This window comes from Coregonus clupeaformis, chromosome 18, assembly GCF_020615455.1.
Source record: "Coregonus clupeaformis isolate EN_2021a chromosome 18, ASM2061545v1, whole genome shotgun sequence".
Taxonomy (NCBI): domain Eukaryota; kingdom Metazoa; phylum Chordata; class Actinopteri; order Salmoniformes; family Salmonidae; genus Coregonus; species Coregonus clupeaformis.
In genome coordinates this window covers 34,900,336-34,920,241 of record NC_059209.1, presented here as the reverse complement: position 1 = coordinate 34,920,241, position 19,906 = coordinate 34,900,336, and the positions used below count along the sequence as shown (strand labels likewise).

The following is a 19,906-nucleotide window of genomic DNA, read 5'->3' as shown; positions in this document are numbered from 1 at the left end:
TTCCTAAGAGCTAGTCGCGAGGCCGCCATCTTCGTCGGCGCCAGGATCAACATGTATGCATTTGTGTATGAATGTGTGAATGTATGCAGAACATTCTATTTTCTGAACTTTACAGTTAAAAAAAAAACTATATCTTCTGCTAAAGATTCTAAACGGTACTCCTGCCTCCTGAGTCGTTATTGAAAGTTTGTAAGCTGTCTGCCAAGCTTTATAACTTTGCACATATTGTGAGGGCAAAACACAATATACAGTGCCCTCCGTAATTATTGGGACAGTGAACAATGTTTCTAAACACTATTATGGATAATCCTGAATGAATCGTGAATAATGGAGAGTGAAAGTTGGACGCACAAAAGTCATACCCCCAAAAAATGCTAACCTCTCCTGTTATTGTAATGATGAGAGGTTAGCATGTCTTGGGGCTATGATATTTGTACGTCTGTAACTTTCTCGCTCATCATTATTCACAATTCATTCAGGGCTATCCGTAAAGAAGATTTTTTTTTTCACTTTCCCAATAATTACAGAGGGCACTGTACTTTTTAAGTGAAGGCACAACCACAAACATCTGGCTGATAGACAGAGGCTGAGAGAGAGGGAAAGAGAGAGGGAGAGGCAGAGAGAGAGAGGGAAAGAGAGAGGGACAGGCAGAGAGAGAGAGAGAGAGAGAGAGAGAGAAAGAGGCAGAGAGAGAGAGAGAGAGCGGGAAAGGGGGAGAGAGAGAGGAGGGGCTCTTTTCTCGCAAGCCCAATTTGTTCTCTTTGCAAGCCAATAATATTTCCCCATCAACCCCTCCCCCTCATTCTCTTCTCAGAAATCATGTGATTTTCAATCTTCCATCCCCGTTTTTTTTTTTTTGTCTCCAGAAGGTTTTAGACCAACCCACAGCCAAACAGCAAACTTCTTATAAAAACCAATGCAATTTGAAACACATTAACTCCTGCAAATTGACACACTCAGAGAGAGAGAGAGAGGGAGAGAGAGAACACAGTGCTGAATCTTCAATCCAGGACCACATATCAAGTTGTTAACCTTCATAAAGGTAAGAGTCACTTTATTTCTGTTTGATTTTTCTGAGAAGAAAAACTTTTATTCACTTGAAAATCCATTTGCCAGCATTTGTTTCTTGGCTCAAGAAATGCATTCTCATTTTATTGGTTGGGTGTCCATTCGAGAGATTCAAAAATTCTAAATCAAATAGCTAAATGATCCTTGGTATGACCTACTTAAAACAATTAATTACACTTTGGATGGTGTAGCAATACACCCAGTCACTACAAAGATACAGGCATCCTTCCTAACTCAGTTGCTGGAGAGGAAGGAAACCGCTCAGGGATTTCACCATGAGGCCAATGGTGACTTTAAAACAGAGTTTTATGGCTGTGATAGGATCAAACTGAGGATGGATCAACAACATTGTAGTTACTCCACAATACTAACCTAAATGGCATAGTGAAAAGAAGGAAGCCTGTATAGAATACAAATATTCCAAAACATGCATCCTGTTTGCAATAAGGCACTAAAGTAAAACTACAAGAAATGTGGCAAAGAAATTAACTTTATGTCCTGAATACAAAACCAAGAGGGAGAAAGAGGAAATATTTCTTAGGGATTTCTGGAGGATAGTTCAGGCCTTGATAGGGAGAGGAAGGGTTTCTGGAGGATAGTTCAGGTCTTGATATGGAGAGGAAGGGTTTCTGGAGGATAGTTCAGGCCTTGATAGGGAGAGGAAGGGTTTCTGGAGGATAGTTCAGGCCTTGATAGGGGAAAAAGCATTCATACGAAACAAACAAACAAGCAAAATACCACTTGGAAAGGAGATAGAAACATTCTGGACATTGAGAGAGTATCTTAATTTATGTGCAATGTGTTGTTTAATTGAAAAACACATTTAATACACTATATTATACAGAAGTATGTGGACACCCCTTCAAATTAGTGGATTCAGCTATTTCAGGCACACCTGTTGCTGACAGGTGTATAAAATCAAGCACACAGTCATGCAATCTCCATAGACAAACATTGGCAGTAGAATGGCCTTACTGAAGAGCTCAGTGACTTTCAACGTGGCACCGTCATAGGATGCCACCTTTCCAACAAGTGAGTTCGTCAAATTTCTGCCTTGCTAAAGCTGCCCCGGTCAACTGTAAGTGCTGTTATTGTGAAGTGGCAACATCTAGGAGCAACAACGGCCCAGCCGCGAAGTGGTAGGCCACACATGCTCACAGAACGGACCGCTGAGTGCTGAAGTGTGTAGCTTGTAAAAATCGTCTGTCCTCGGTTACAACACTCACTATCGAGTTCCAAACTGCCTCTGGAAGCAACGTCAGCACAAGAACTGTTCGTCGGAGGCTTCATGAAATTGATTTCCGTGGCTGAGCCTAAGATCACCATGTGCATTGCCAAGCGTTGGCTGGAGTGGTGTAAATCTCGTCACCATTGGAATCTGGAGCAGTGGAAACAATCTGGCAGTCAGACGGACAAATCTGGGTTTGCCGGATACCAGGAGAATGCTACCTGACCGAATGTATAGTGCCAACTGTAAAGTTTGTTGGAGGAGTAATAATGGTCTGGGGCTGTTTTTCATGGTTCGGACTAATGATCCTAATGCTCTATGTAATACCAACATGATGATCCTAATGCTCTATATAATACCAACATGATGATCCTAATGCTCTATATAATACCAACATGATGATCCTAATGCTCTATATAATACCAACATGATGATCATAATGCTCTATATAATACCAACATGATGATCATAATGCTCCATATAATACCAACATGATGATCATAATGCTCTATATAATACCAACATGAGGATCCTAATGCTCTATATAATACCAACATGATGATCATAATGCTCTATATAATACCAACATGAGGATCCTAATGCTATAATACCAACATGATGATCCTAATGCTCTATATAATACCAACATGAGGATCCTAATGCTCTATATAATACCAACATGATGATCCTAATGCTCTATATAATACCAACATGATGATCCTAATACTCTATATCAGGGTTCTTCAATTCCGGTCCTGGAGGGCCGAAACACCTCTGTTTTTCATCCTCTCCTTCTAATCAGGGGCTAATTCAGACCTGGGACACCAGGTGAGTGCAATGAACTACCAGGTAGAAATAAAAAACAGAGGTGTTTCGGCCCTCCAGGACCGGAATTGAAGAATCCTGCTCTATATAATACCAACATGATGATCCTAATGCTCTATATAATACCAACATGATGATCCTAATGCTCTATATAATACCAACATGATGATCATAATGCTCTATATAATACCAACATGATGATCCTAATGCTGTATATAATACCAACATGATGATCCTAATGCTCTATATAATACCAACATGATGATCCTAATACTCTACACAAGACCAACAATGAACTTCAAATGTCAGAAAACCGAACAATGGGGCTGTACAACTGTACAATGAGTCCACCCCCAAATGTAGCATTCATATTGATAATAACGACACTGTGATGGTTTAAGGTTCGGAGGCCAGTCTGGATACATTTGTCCACTACTTCGACCAAATAAAACCTCTTGTTGCTGAAGTTAAAACCTCTCCACTGTCACTACCTAGGACAGCCTCCGCTCCCTCTGTGCCCCAGTATGTTAGTCCCCAGTGTCCCTCTCCCTCCCTCACCTGCAGCAGACACAGCCCTGAGCAAGCCTCTCTCACACGTGACACCTGCAGTACCACAGCATCTTATAGAGGAGTAGATCAGCCTGGTGCGTCGTCAGCATAGGGATGAGATCCGGGAGCTGCAGTGTGCAATGAAATCTGTTGAGGAGGACAACCAGGCTCTCAGGATGGAAGTGCGCAGACTTAGAGAGGAACTGTCCAACACAGTCCAAACCAGCCACATGCACGACCTGCAGGAGGAGCTACATGAGCTAAGGCAGGAATTTCTCAGCCACCACCCTCCACTCTACAGATTCCCACAAAAACCCAGGACCAGACCAACAGCTGAACAGAACCCATCAACCAACACAAACAACCAACCAACCCAACCAATGGACCAACCCAGCTGACCCCCTCCATCCCCATCTCACCTCCTGTAATTACTCCCATCAATCCTGCCATCCTCCACAGACCTGACGAGAAACCAGGCATTATATTAATGATGGACTCCAATGGAAAGTTTATATTAGAGAATACATTTTCCCAAATACAAAGGTATCAAAGTATCAACAAGGTAACAGAGAGAGCTATGGAGGTCTTGACTGTGGCCCAGCCTGGCTCCCCAAGCCATATCATCATTCACATGGGGACTAATGACCTGCTTGTCCAACAGGAGATGGTGGCCACATCACTAAGGGGAGTTATAGAGAGGGCCTCCACCATCTTCCCCCTTGCAAAGATATGAATATCTACCCTGCTCCAGAAGAGAGATTTCCACCCTGCCACCATCCAGAGGGTAAATGCCAGCCTCTCTGGGGACTGTGTGCTATGGCCCAACGTACACCTGGCCCACCATCTCATCCTCAGCCAGGACTGTCTTTACGACAATGTACACCTGTACAGAGACAGTCCTCACCTTCACCAGGACGTTAAAGGCTGTTGCTGTGGGTGGCCAGTCCACCTCACCCCACAGGAGCACAGACCAGCCACCAACTCCCTGCATTGGCAGCCACTTCAATCCCCTGCAGCAGCTCCACTCCTTTGGCGCGAGTTTCATCAGGGTGGACTGAGCTCTGCCAACACTGCTCTCCCAGTTCCCGCCCCAGCCCCTGCATCCAGCAACTTGAGGGAGGTCTGTGAAATGCTCAGTATGCTCTGCTCTCACGTGGTTGGCCAAGGACCTTGGCAAAGTCTCAGCTCATTCAACAAATAGCTGCAGATGACCCTATGCCTGTTAGCTCTTATGGGAATGAGCTGAATACCCCATTCTGACTTTAAATCTCGTAGGGGTCTTGGGCTAATGCACCTAAATGTGCGAATTATGATTTTAAAAAATGGACACAATTGACATTTGGGTACAGGACTCATGTCCTGACATTCTGGTTCTCTCTGAAACATGGTTAAATGGTTCTGTCTCTGATAAAGACATTGAAGTAAATTATTAAAATCAAATTTCATGGTGTCCCGATCTTTAAAAGCTCCTGGTTGTAGATGTGTCCATAAACCAGAATACACATGTAGTAGGACTTCCGGTAGACAAGATGGCGTATTGAATACACAGCGGTACGAATCACCTCAAGATAAAAACATAATATTCAATATCAGTAAGTTAGACTAAATATTAGCACTTCATATATTCGCGGGTAATAAGATTCAATCTGGATAATAACACAAAACAAATCATAAGGCCAGAGAAATGTATCAACAAATATTACAACAACAAGCAACACTCAAACATGACAGAGGGTAAACGAGGAGAATCAATCTCCAAGAGAAAACGCGACTCCTCGACTGATACAGATGATTTATGCTTTTCACCACTGGGACTGGTAAGTGTGGAAAGTGACTTGTTGAAGTCGATAAATGACAAACTAGGCATACTAGAGTTGGTCAGTAATGATGTAAAAGAGTTGAAGGTGAGTCTTGAAATGAGTGACGAAAAAGCTGCGATAATGGAGAATGATACAAAATAACTAAAAGCGACAATCACTAAGATAGAAACAGACGTTAAGGAACTTAAAAAGGAGAACAACTTTGAGAGAAGCCTTACTAGACATACAAACTAGATCGATGAGAGAAAATCTAGTATTTACGGGTATCCAAGAAAAAGAAGTAGATGTTACCGAAAAAATTGTGAAGGACTTCTTTTTTACAGCGCTTCAAATCCCACTCGAGGTTGTCGATAAAATCCTACTCGAACGTGTACACCGTTTTGGACAAAGAGGACAGGGCTATAAGCATCCAATCGTAGCCAAATGTGTTTTTTTTTAAGGATGAAGTAATGGTTAAAAGCCTAGGTAAAAGACTTGCTGGCACGAAAATCGGCATGAATGATCAGTTCCCGAGGGAGATTGCAGAACGGCGCAAAGTTCTGTACCCAATCTTCAACGAAAATAGATTAAAAGGGAAGCGTGTTGCTCTCATTGTCGATAAACTGTATATTGACAACCAAATGTTCTGCGACACAAAGACTACTCCATGGCTATTCTGAAAGTTCTAATAGAGGAGTCGAATAATGGAACACCCAATACTAGCCATGGTAGGGATTGTAATAATAAAGCACATTTGTAGTATTTTATAAAGCGATAAGACGGTATTACAAGAAAAGATAACAAGCAAAATAGTATATCTTCAAATACAATTATTTAGATTAGAACACATGTACTCAATCAACATAGTGGAGATAAAAACATAGCGAACAGAAGACACAGAAGGCACAGTATGTGGGTATGTGTGGATGTATTGTGATGGAATGTGTGGTGTGCGTTTTTGTGTTTGAAAAAGTGTGGCGTTAAGTGAGTGAGAAAGGAAATGGTTGCATATCCCAGAACCAACGTGTGTCTGTGAGCAGGGGTTGTGAGAGAGAACTTTCAATTTCGTGCAGATGAGGGATATACAGTGAGGGAATAAAGTATTTGATCCCCTGCTGATTTTGTATGTTTGCCCACTGACAAAGACATGATCAGTCTATAATTTTAATGGAAGGTTTATTTGAACAGTGAGAGACAGAATAACAACCAAAAAATCCAGAAAAATGTTATAAATTGATTTGCATTTTAATGAGGGAAATAAGTATTTGACCCCTCTGCAAAACATGACTTAGTACTTGGTGGCAAAACCCTTGTTGGCAATCACAGAGGTCAGACGTTTCTTGTAGTTGGCCACCAGGTTTGCACACATCTCAGGAGGGATTTTGTCCCACTCCTCTTTGCAGATCTTCTCCAAGTCATTAAGGTTTCGAGGCTGACGTTTGGTAACTCGAACCTTCAGCTCCCTCCACAGATTTTCTATAGGATTAAGGTCTGGAGACTGGCTAGGCCACTCCAGGACCTTAATGTGCTTCTTCTTGAGCCACTCCTTTGTTGCCTTGGCCGTGTGTTTTGGGTCATTGTCATGCTGGAATACCCATCCATGACCCATTTTCAATGCCCTGGCTGAGGGAAGGAGGTTCTCACCCAAGATTTGATGGTACATGGCCCCATCCATCGTCCCTTTGATGCGGTGAAGGTGTCCTGTCCCCTTAGCAGAAAAACACCCCCAAAGCATAATGTTTCCACCTCCATGTTTGACAGTGGGGATGGTGTTCTTGGGGTCATAGGCAGCACTCCTCCTCCTCCAAACACGGCGAGTTGAGTTGATGGCAAAGATCTCGATTTTAGTCTCATCTGACCACAACACTTTCACCCAGTTCTCCTCTGAATCATTCAGATGTTCATTGGCAAACTTCAGACGGGCCTGTATATGTGCTTTCTTGAGCAGGGGGACCTTGCGGGCGCTGCAGGATTTCAGTCCTTCACGGCGTAGTGTGTTACCAATTGTTTTCTTGGTGACTATGGTCCCAGCTGCCTTGAGATCATTGACAAGATCCTCCTGTGTAGTTCTGGGCTGATTCTTCACCATTCTCATGATCATTGCAACTCCACGAGGTGAGATCTTGCATGGAGCCCCAGGCCGAGGGAGATTGACAGTTCTTTTGTGTTTCTTCCATTTGCGAATAATCGCACCAACTGTTGTCACCTTCTCACCAAGCTGCTTGGCGATGGTCTTGTAGCCCATTCCAACCTGGTGTAGGTATACAATCTTGTCCCTGACATCCTTGGAGAGCTCTTTGGTCTTGGCCATGGTGGAGAGTTTGGAATCTGATTGATTGATTGCTTCTGTGGACAAGTGTCTTTTATACAGGTAACAAGCTGAGATTAGGAGCACTCCCTTTAAGAGTGTGCTCCAAATCTCAGCTCGTTACCTGTATAAAATACATCTGGGAGCCAGAAATCTTTCTGATTGAGAGGGGGTTAAATACTTATTTCCCTCATTAAAATGCAAATCAATTTATAACATTTTTGACATGCGTTTTTCTGGATTTTTTTGTTGTTATTCTGTCTCTCACTGTTCAAATAAACCTACAATTAAAATTATAGACTGATCATATCTTTGTCAGTGGGCAAACATATAAAATCAGCAGGGGATCAAATACTTTTTTCCCTCACTGTACATTTTAAAATAAAGTATACTAACCTATTTTTTTATTGTCCTATCATGATGGAACGATCCCCAACCCTATATCCCAGACACCCACCTGAGCGACCCATACACCAAAGAGAAGTCCCCATCTGTTTTATGGCCCTGCTGTGAGTTGCCTATATGCAGCCAAAATAGAAAAATAAATGCAGTCAGAGACCTATTTGAGCAGCACCGCCCCCTCAAGATTCTGAGCCTGCCTGGCAGAGTTGGTCATACAAAGCCAGAGCCCCCTGATGGGAGAGCATAATATACAAGGAAATTCTCAAAGCTGCTAATTAGAACCTTGACAACCTTGTACCTAGCCGGTGGGGATTCCGGTGGGGTACCCCCACCCAGGTAGTGGCAGTGCTGGCAACACTGGCTGCAGTAACCCATGGGGAGGGGGTCACACTCAGACAATCAGAGAGGGGGCATATTATTGTGGCCCTGATGGCACAAAATAATCAAAGGTCTGACTGCACGGAGATGCTTGTGAAAAATGGTTAGAACGGGGGACCAGAGTGTTTGTGTCTCAGGGGAAGAGGGTGGATCTGATCTCCATCACCTAGGACTTGACATAAATTAATCAAATCTCACATTGTTGTCAATTTTTGCTCAATCTTGCATGCTTTCTCAAACAGCTGTAACTGTATATGCATCCGTAAATCAGGTCCTTTCTTGAGTTGGGTTCTGGGATGTAACAGCCGTTGAGCATCTGATCTTATTGTTGATTGTGGAGGAAAGGGGTTGAGTGTGTTAGAGTATGTGTGTGTGTTTATCCCACATCTGTTGCAAGGGGGTAAGGATGTTAGGGAGAATATAGGATGAACCACAATAATTGTTTGCTAAAAATAATAATTGCTTGACAAAAATGTAAATGGAAATCCGGGTTATAGGTAACAATCCTACGCATTAACTGCCGACATTATTACGCATATTTATTGATAATTTTGGAAATTAAGATATGCAAGATATTTGAATAGATATATATTTTTAAATAGCTATATATCTATCTATCTATCTATCTATCTATCTATCTATCTATCTATCTATCTATCTATCTATCTATCTATCTATCTATCTATCTATCTATCTATCTATCTATCTATCTATCTATCTATCTATCTATCTATCTATCTATCTATCTATCTATCTATCTATCTATCTATCTATCTATCTATCTATCTATCTATCTATCTATCTATAAATATACATATATCTATATATATATATATATCTATATATATATATATATATATACAGTGGGGAGAACAAGTATTTGATACACTGCCGATTTTGCAGGTTTTCCTACTTACAAAGCATGTAGAGGTCTGTAATTTTTATCATAGGTACACTTCAACTGTGAGAGACAGAATCTAAAACAAAAATCCAGAAAATCACATTGTATGATTTTTAAGTAATTAATTAGCATTTTATTGCATGACATAAGTATTTGATACATCAGAAAAGCAGAACTTAATATTTGGTACAGAAACCTTTGTTTGCAATTACAGAGATCATACGTTTCCTGTAGGTCTTGACCAGGTTTGCACACACTGCAGCAGGGATTTTGTCCCACTCCTCCATACAGACCTTCCCCAGATCCTTCAGGTTTCGGGGCTGTCGCTGGGCAATACGGACTTTCAGCTCCCTCCAAAGATGTTCTATTGGGTTCAGGTCTGGAGACTGGCTAGGCCACTCCAGGACCTTGAAATGCTTCTTACGAAGCCACTCCTTCGTTGCCCGGGCGGTGTGTTTGGGATCATTGTCATGCTGAAAGACCCAGCCACGTTTCATCTTCCATGCCCTTGCTGATGGAAGGAGGTTTTCACTCAAAATCTCACGATACATGGCCCCATTCCTTCTTTCCTTTACACGGATCAGTCGTCCTGGTCCCTTTGCAGAAAAACAGCCCCAAAGCATGATGTTTCCACCCCCATGCTTCACAGTAGGTATGGTGTTCTTTGGATGCAACTCAGCATTCTTTGTCCTCCAAACACGACGAGTTGAGTTTTTACCAAAAAGTTCTATCTTGGTTTCATCTGACCATATGACATTCTCCCAATCCTCTTCTGGATCATCCAAATGCACTCTAGCAAACTTCAGACGGGCCTGGTCATGTACTGTGACACGTCTCGCACTGCAGGATTTGAGTCCCTGGCGGCGTAGTGTGTTACTGATGGTAGGCTTTGTTACTTTGGTCCCAGCTCTCTGCAGGTCATTCACTAGGTCCCCCTGTGTGGTTCTGGGATTTTGGCTCACCGTTCATGTGATCATTTTGACCCCACGGGGTGAGATCTTGCGTGGAGCCCCAGATCGAGGGAGATTATCAGTGGTCTTGTATGTCTTCCATTTCCTAATAATTGCTCCCACAGTTGATTTCTTCAAACCAAGCTGCTTACCTATTGCAGATTCAGTCTTCCCAGCCTGGTGCAGGTCTACAATTTTGTTTCTGGTGTCCTTTGACAGCTCTTTGGTCTTGGCCATAGTGGAGTTTGGAGTGTGACTGTTTGAGGTTGTGGACAGGTGTCTTTTATACTGATAACAAGTTCAAACAGGTGCCATTAATACAGGTAACAAGTGGAGGACAGAGGAGCCTCTTAAAGAAGAAGTTACAGGTCTGTGAGAGCCAGAAATCTTGCTTGTTTGTAGGTGACCAAATACTTATTTTCCACCATAATTTGCAAATAAATTCATAAAAAATCCTACAATGTGATTTTCTGGATTTTATTTTCTCAATTTGTCTGTCATAGTTGACGTGTACCTATGATGAAAATTACAGGCCTCTCTCATCTTTTTAAGTGGGAGAACTTGCACAATTGGTGGCTGACTAAATAAATACTTTTTTTCCCCACTGTAGGTACAGCAAATCCCCTTATTGTATGGGACACTTTTAAATGTGCCTTTAGAGGCCATGCAATTCAGGACTCATCTCGAAAACAAAAGCAATTTAGGTCAAAAGAGTCCACACTAACAAAGGAAATAGAAGGTCTAACAGAACAGATAGATAGCAATAAAAACTGTAACATTTAGACTCCGAATAAATTAGAGGAAAAACTAAAAGAAATGGAGAAACGTATTCAAGAGAGATCAAGTGTAATATATTATAAAAATAAAGCAAACTGGATGGAATTTGGGGAAAAATGCACCAAATTATTTTTTTATCTTCAACATAGAAATGCTAGCAAAAATAATTGACTGAAACTGGTTACAAATGACGGCGTCACCCATGATTCACCAAATTAAGCATATATTTTCGTTTCAGTCGCCTCCATCTCCTCTAACTGAAGCTAATTGTAGAGATTTTTTTTCTATTGATAATGTAAAATGAACAGCCATACAGAAAGACCCATGTGAAGGTGAAATTACAGAGGAGGAACTTCTGGATGCAATTAAAGACTTTAAGTCCGGGAAAACTCCAGGCTCTAACCAGAATAGAAAGAGGAGTGGGAGTGAAGAGGCGACTCCGGGATGCTGACCTTCTAGGCAGATTTGCAAAGAAAAAGCCATAACTCAGACTGCCCATCTTAATCTTTTCTTTTTATTGGTCAGTCAGCATCCCAGTGGCGCCTCTTGACGTTAAAACTGGTGTTTTGCGTGTACTACACTGCTCAACAAAAATTAAGGGAACATTAAAATAACACATCCTAGATCTGAATGAATGAAATAATCTTAATAAATACTTTTTTCTTTACATAGTTGAATGTGCTGACAACAAAATCACACAAAAATTATCAATGGAAATCAAATTTATCAACCCATGGAGGTCTGGATTTGGAGTCACCCTCAAAATTAAAGTGGAAAACCACACTACAGGCTGATCCAACTTTGATGTAATGTCCTTAAAACAAGTCAAAATGAGGCTCAGTAGTGTGTGTGGCCTCCACGTGCCTGTATGACCTCCCTACAACGCCTGGGCATGCTCCTGATGAGGTGGCGGATGGTCTCCTGAGGGATCTCCTCCCAGACCTGGACTAAAGCATCCGCCAACTCCTGGTGCAACGTGGCGTTGGTGGATGGAGCGAGACATGATGTCCCAGATGTGCTCAATTGGATTCAGGTCTGGGGAACGGGCGGGCCAGTCCATAGCATCAATGCCTTCCTCTTGCAGGAACTGCTGACACACTCCAGCCACATGAGGTCTAGCATTGACTTGTATTAGGAGGAACCCAGGGCCAACCGTACCAGCATATGGTCTCACAAGGGGTCTGAGGATCTCATCTCGGTACCTAATGGCAGTCAGGCTACCTCTGGCGAGCACATGGAGGGCTGTGCGGCCCCCCAAAGAAATACCACCCCACACCATGACTGACCCACCGCCAAACCGGTCATGCTGGAGGATGTTGCAGGCAGCAGAACGTTCTCTACGGCGTCTCCAGACTCTGTCACGTCTGTCACATGTGCTCAGTGTGAACCTGCTTTCATCTGTGAAGAGCACAGGGCGCCAGTGGCGAATCTTGGTGTTCTCTGGCAAATGCCAAACGTCCTGCACGGTGTTGGGCTGTAAGCACAACCCCCACCTGTGGACGTCGGGCCCTCATACCACCCTCATGGAGTCTGTTTCTGACCGTTTGAGCAGACACATGCAAATTTGTGGCCTGCTGGAGGTCATTTTGCAGGGCTCTGGCAGTGCTCCTCCTGCTCCTCCTTGCACAAAGGCGGAGGTAGCAGTCCTGCTGCTGGGTTGTTGCCCTCCTGCGGCCTCCTCCACGTCTCCTGATGAACTGGCCTGTCTCCTGGTAGCGCCTCCATGCTCTGGACACTACGCTGACAGACACAGCAAACCTTCTTGCCACAGCTCGCATTGATGTGCCGTCCTGGATGAGCTGCACTATCTGAGCCACTTGTGTGGGTTGTAGACTCCGTCTCATGCTACCACTAGAGTGAAAGCACCGCCAGCATTCCAAAGTGACCAAAACATCAGCCAGGAAGCATAGGAACTGAGAAGTGGTATGTGGTCACCAACTGCAAAACCAGTCCTTTATTGGGGGTGTCTTGCTAATTGCCTATAATTTCCACCTGTTGTCTATTCCATTTGCACAACAGCATGTGACATTTATTGTCAATCAGTGTTGCTTCCTATGTGGACAGTTTGATTTGATCACGCTCTCCGTAGCCGATGTGAGTAAGACTTTTAAGCAGGTCAACATTCATAAGGCCGCAGGGCCAGACGGATTACCAGGACATGTACTCCGAGCATGTGCTGACCAACTGGCAAGTGTCTTCACTGACATTTTCAACATGTCCCTGACTGAGTCTGTACTACCAACATGTTTCAAGCAGACCACCATAGTCCCCGTGCCCAAGGACTCTAAGATAACCTGCCTAAATGACTACCGACCCGTAGTCCTGACGTCTGTAGCTATGAAGTGCTTTGAAAGGCTGGTCATGGCTCACATCAACAGCATTATCCCAGGAACCCTAGACCCACTCCAATTTGCATACCGCCCCAACAGATCCACAGATGATGCAATCTCTATTGCACTCCACACTGCCCTTTCCCACCTGGACAAGAGGAACACCTACGTGAGAATACTATTCATTGACTACAGCTCAGCATTCAACACCATAGTGCCCTCTAAGCACATCACTAAGCTAAGGATCCTGGGACTAAACACCTCCCTCTGCAACTGGATCCTGGACTTCCTGACGGGCCGCCCCCAGGTGGTAAGGGTAGGTAACAACACATCTGCCACACTGATCCTCAACACGGGGGCCCCTCAGGGGTGCGTGCTCATTCCCCTCCTGTACTCCCTGTTCACCCATGACTGCATGGCCAGGCACGACTCCAACACCATCATTAAGTTTGCCGACGACACAACAGTGGTAGGCCTGATCACCGACAACGATGAGAGCCTATAGGGAGGAGGTCAGAGACCTGGCCATGTGGTGCCAGGACAACAACCTCTCCCTCAACGTGACCAAGACCAAGGAGATGATTGTGGACTACAGGAAAAAAAGAGGACTGAGCACGCCCCCATTCTCATCGACGGGGCTGTAGTGGAAAAGGTTGAGAGCTTCAAGTTCCTTGGTGTCCACATCACCAACGAACTATCATGGTCCAAACACACCAAGACAGTCGTGAAGAGGGCACGACAAAGCCTATTCCCCCTCAGGAGACTGAAAAGATTTGGCATGGGTCCTCAGATCCTCAAAAAATTATACAGCTGCACCATCGAGAGCATCCTGACTGGTTGCATCACCGCCTGGTATGGCAACTGCTTGGCCTCCGACCGCAAGGCACTACAGAGGGTAGTGCGTACGGCCCAGTACATCACTGGGGCCAAGCTTCCTGCCATCCAGGACCTCCATACCAGGCGGTGTCAGAGGAAGGCCCTCAAAATTGACTCCAGCCACCCTAGTCATAGACTGTTATCTCTGCTACTGCACGGCAAGCGGTACCGGAGTGCCAAGTCTAGGTCCAAAAGACTTCTCAACAGCTTCTACCCCCAAGCCATAAGACTCCTGAACAGCTAATCATGGCTACCCGGACTATTTGCACTGCCCCCCACCCCCCACCCCCTCATTTTACGCTGCTGCTACTCTGTTAATTATTTATGCATAGTCACTTTAACTCTACCCACATGTACATATTACTTCAACTACCTCAACTAGCCGGTGCCCCGCACATTGACTCTGCACCGGTACCCCCTGTATATATAGCCTCCCTACTGTTATTTTATTTTACTTCTGCTCTTTTTTTCTCAACACTTTTTTTGTTGTTGTTTTATTTTTACTTTTTTTGTTTAAAATAAATGAACTGTTGGTTAAGGGCTGTAAGTAAGCATTTCACTGTAATGTCTGCACCTGTTGTATTCGGCGCATGTGGCCAATAAAACTTGATTTGATTTGATTTCACAGAAGTGTGATTGACTTGGAGTTACATTGTGTTGTGTAAGTGTTCCCTTTATTTTTTTGAGCAGTGTATTTAATGAAGCTGCCAGTTGAGGACTGGTGAGCCGTCTGTTTCTCAAACTAGACACTCTAATGTATTTGTCCTCTTGCTCAGTTGTGGCCCGGGGCCTCCCACTCGTCTTTCTATTCTGGTTAGAGCAAGTTTGCGCTGTTCTGTAAAGAGAGTAGTACACAGCGTTGTACGAGATCTTCAGTTTCTTGGCAATTTCTCGCATGGAATAGCCTTCATTTCTCAGAACAAGAATAGACTGACGAGTTTCAGAAGAAAGTTATTTGTTTCTGGCCATTTTGAGCCTGTAATCGAACCCACAATTGCTGATGCTCCAGATACTCAACTAGTCTCAAGAAGGCCAGTAGTATTGCTTCTTTAATCAGCACAATAGTTTTCAGCTGTGCTAACATAATTGCAAAAGGGTTTTCTAATGATCAATTAGCCTTTTAAAATGATAAACTTGGATTAGCAAATACAACGTGCCATTGGAACACAGGACTGATGGTTGCTGATAATGGGTCTCTGTACGCCTATGTAGATATTCCATAAAAAATCAGCAGTTTCCAGCTACAATAGCCATTTACAACATGAACAATGTCTACACTGTTTTTCTGATCAATTTGATGTTATTTTAATGGCCCCCCCCCAAAAAAATAGATATAAATAAATAGCAGAATGCAGATTATTCCGTTGACGTTCCTATCGGTCCTAGACTATGGCGACATCATCTATATGAACGCAGCTGCCACTTCATTAATGTCGTTAGATGCAGTTTATCATAGCCCACTGTGCTTTATTACGGGTGACAATTTTAATACTCATCACTGCATTCTCTACCAGAAAGTTAATACTATGAATCCTTAATAACATGAATCTATCCTTAATATCATTAATATATCCTTAATGTCATTCATCTATCCTACTGAGTTAGGTATATCAGCTTTTAGTTTTCTTGCATCTTATTTGTTGAGCATTATCAGTATGATCCTGATAAAATAAAGGTTAAATAAATATAATTAATCTATCGTTAATATCATTAATCTATCCTTAATATCGTTAATCCTTAATATCATTAATCTATCCTTAATATCATTAATCTATCCTTAATATCATTAATATATCCTTAATACCATTAATCCTTAATATCGTTAATCTATCCTTAATATCTTTCCATATTTTGTTTTTCTTTCTTTTCCCAGGAGAAAGCAGTTTTTGTGAATGTTGAACAGCCACCATGAGGCCTGCTGGTCTTTCCATTTTCATTGCCGTCCTCTCAGCCTCTGTCCTGGGGTGCAGCTCCATGTTGCCTTGGCCTTACTCCAGCCAGGAGTGGCAACATGTTGACAATAATCGGCCAAATGAAGTGGAAATTCACTTAGTGCTGGGGCCACGCAATGTCTTCAACAACGACCTAGCTTATATATATTACGGAACGTATTACTACACACAGAAAAAAGTTAAGGTGTGTGTTATTAAATTAAACACGGACCAAAACGGTCAACATTCTTTTGAAGAGCTTTCCAGGCCAAGTGGTGTGAGCGATACACTTATTCAGAATGCTGATAGAGTCAAGATTACCTTGATTTCTCATGGTAACAGAAAACTTATGGAGTCAAAATACGGAAATCTGAAACTTTATGGTGTGGACTACAACATCAATAACATGAATTACCAACAACTGGCTAGTGTGGTGAAGGAATTTGTCAGCAAGCTGAAACAACCCCTAGTTGAAATGCGATTCATTGTTTGCAATGCTGGCTCGAACGCCGCAGGAAATTATATGACTCGATTCATGAAGGAGGTGAATAATAATAATCAGGGGTTCCAGCTCCGTAAGATTGTGGCGTACGACACCTACGTGTCAACATCCAACACATTCAATGTTTACCAAACTACATTTGTTGATGTTCCTGAAGATCTAATCTGGATGTATGAGCAACGGGGTATTATGGAACCTATTTCTTTTATGAATTATTTCAACCAGGGGCGATGGAGGAATGAAATAACCATAAAAGATAAAAGAAGAGTTGTGTTTACTTATGAAAAAGGAGACGTGTATCGCAGCAACTTGCGAAAAATTACTAATCATAATAATAATCAAATGGACATCGACATGGAAACAAACATAAACCAGCTTAATGACCAAAACAGCTTTGGGGAGCAGCTTGATAATAACTTAAATGGTTGTTTTAAGAAGAGGCGGCGGCGCAGAAATGTGTGCAATTCAGAGGAGTATGTGGTGAAGGAGACGTCACTGAGCATTAAAGACGGTCAAGTGGAGGTGGAAGTGGCAAGCAGGAGGAACCCAGAGGACACCCACCTGGTCTCCTTCCCTCTCGATGAGTCCAAAAGCTTCTACACCCGGCAGATCGAAGAGAATGCCATGCATCAGGGCAGTCGAGTGAAAGGGGCAGGTGGGGGTGTCCTGGACAAGATCAACAGAGGCATGGCAGTGTATGGCATTGTGGCTGGCTTCATTGGGGCGGGGAAGTTTTTTGCAGAGAATGACACAGCCAGAGGGGCCTTCACTCTCACCCAGTCTCTACACGGGCTTGGGGGGCTGACTGGCGTGAATCAACAGCTCTCCAAAATGTCCCAGAACATATTAAAAAGCACCATCCGTAAAGGGGCAGAGAGATTGGGTCTGGAGAAGACACTGGAGAGAGTCAGCGGCTCACTGGAAAGAGTTGAGGAGAGTGCCGCTGGACAGTTTCTGAAGGACATTCCTGGCTTGGGTTTCCAATTCTATTTCATAGCTGAAGATTCTGTAGCTATTCAGACCAGCAACAACTCTGACCCAGAACAGAATAAATATTATGGCTTAAAAGTTTCCAACTTAGTCTTGGACGTGTCAACCACAGTGCTGTCCATCGCTGAACTGGCCTTCCCTCCGGCAGCACTCATTCTGGAGCCCATAATCATTGGCCTGACCATAGTTAGGATGTCCATCAGTGATTTTTACTGCGATGTTGTGAGTGAGCTGGACCGGCTGCCCAAGGCTGCTAATGACATACAGAAACTGACTGCTGTTTTAAAAGGGTTAGCGGAAGGTGCTTTGGATTTTGGGACGGGAGGGCTGCTGAGACAGATGAAAAAGGTGGATGAAGAATACAGGAAAAACCAAGAGCTTCTGCTGAATTTGTCCTCTCCGGGCGCCTATTACAGAATAGTGGCCAATGACGGTAACGCAAGCACCATCGACCTGACGGAAGGGGCGCTCTCTCAGTACGGGGGTTTGATAACGGTCCAGCTGTCGAACCACGGCAATGTCACCATTCAGATTGGAGGCATTGATGATGGGCGAGGCGGGGTCAAAACCATTGTGAAAACATTCCACAACCCCGCCATTCAGAGCATCATTCTTGGGGTGGGGGAGTCTCGCCAGTTCCTGTACACCCAGAAGACTGCAAACCTGTGGTGGGTCATCCCAGTGCACTCCCAACGGGTCATCTGTGGAGAACTCCTGCTCCGCTCCTCCCTGTTCGGCACCTATTATGGGAATGACAAGGACAACTCCTTCTTTGCCCTCCAGCAACCGGCAGCGGAGCAGCCTCCCCCGGCTCCCTCAGACCCCTGTGCTTATGGAGGCCTCGACTTGGACTACGTGATCCGGAACTACCGCTACACCATCCATGGCCATGGGGGGGATGACTTTTTCTTTCTCGGGCAGCAGGCTTCGGTGCTCTCTGGTGGAGAAGGGAGGGACCTTTATGTCTTTCCCACAGGCGGAACCATTTCCGAGATTGACAACTTCTCCCACGATTTGTTTGAGGATCACCTGCTGATTAAAGCACCTTTCAGCCGCATTGATTGTATCCGGCATCAAAACGATCTTTTACTTGTTTACGGACAACAGAAGAAGCACCAGATCACCATAAAGAACTGGTTTACCCACAGCAACGTTGACTACTATCAGCACATGACATTTCAGTCTGCTGACGGTGTCATGTTTAAAATAGCAGACAGAGGACTTACGGGGCACAAGTTCCATACTATCTGTGTCCCGGAAACTCTGGACAACACCAAATCCCAAAGTCCGGTGTTTCTCAGACTGGAGGGGGATTACCAAAGCGTAATCAGGGTTTTGGGCAGCAATTTTAGTGACAGCATTTTGGGCAACAAAAGGGACAACGTTCTCAATGGTGGTCCGGGAGCAGACGTGCTTGAAGGAGGAGAGGGAGCCGACACCTATGAGATCTTCCCAGCAGAAGGCTGTGATATCATCAACAACTACGCCACAGACCAGAAATTAGACTTGGTGGTGTTTCACGTGCCCTTCCAGAGTATTCGTGCAGAACTGCTGGATGATGGTGTTCGGGTGACAGACGAAAAAGAGCCCAAGTCGACGTGTTTCCATTTGCAAAAGTGGAACATTGACAGACAATATCAACACTTGGCGTTTCTGTCTTCAGATCATGTGACTTTTTACATCTCAAAAAGTGAAGACAGTGGGCTGGTAAAGACGCCGCTGATGGTCGACCTCAGTACAGAGAAACACGGCAGCACCGTAAACCTCAACAAAACTGACCAACACTTCCACACTGTGGTGACTGTCTTCGACTCCCCCTATGATGACGTCATTGTCGGGAATGCGCTGGGCAACTTCCTGAGCTGCACCGGGGGCAGGGACCGCCTGCAGGGAGGAGGTGGCAGTGATAAATACGTCATCAAGTCTGGGTGCGGAGGAGCTCACATCAACAATTTTGCAGAAGACAAAACTAGCGATGTTTTGTTTATCCAGTATGCCTGGGGGAAATCAAAACAGAGCTTAGATTCCCACATCTCGTGTTGAAGGTGGCAGTTGTTAACATTGAAGTCGTCCTGTGGGACTGGTTCCAGGG

General features: G+C 43.9%; 1 protein-coding gene across 1 annotated transcript; it reads left to right on the top strand.

Annotated features, from left to right (window-relative positions):
• Positions 1-875: 875 nt before the first annotated feature.
• LOC123493093 lies at positions 876-19,857 on the top strand. The gene is made up of 2 exons (XM_045226980.1): positions 876-1,042; positions 16,265-19,857. The coding sequence occupies exon 2, from the start codon at positions 16,300-16,302 to the stop codon at positions 19,855-19,857; it is 3,558 nt and encodes a 1,185-aa protein (XP_045082915.1). The 5' UTR covers positions 876-1,042; positions 16,265-16,299.
• The last annotated feature ends 49 nt before the right edge of the window (positions 19,858-19,906 follow it).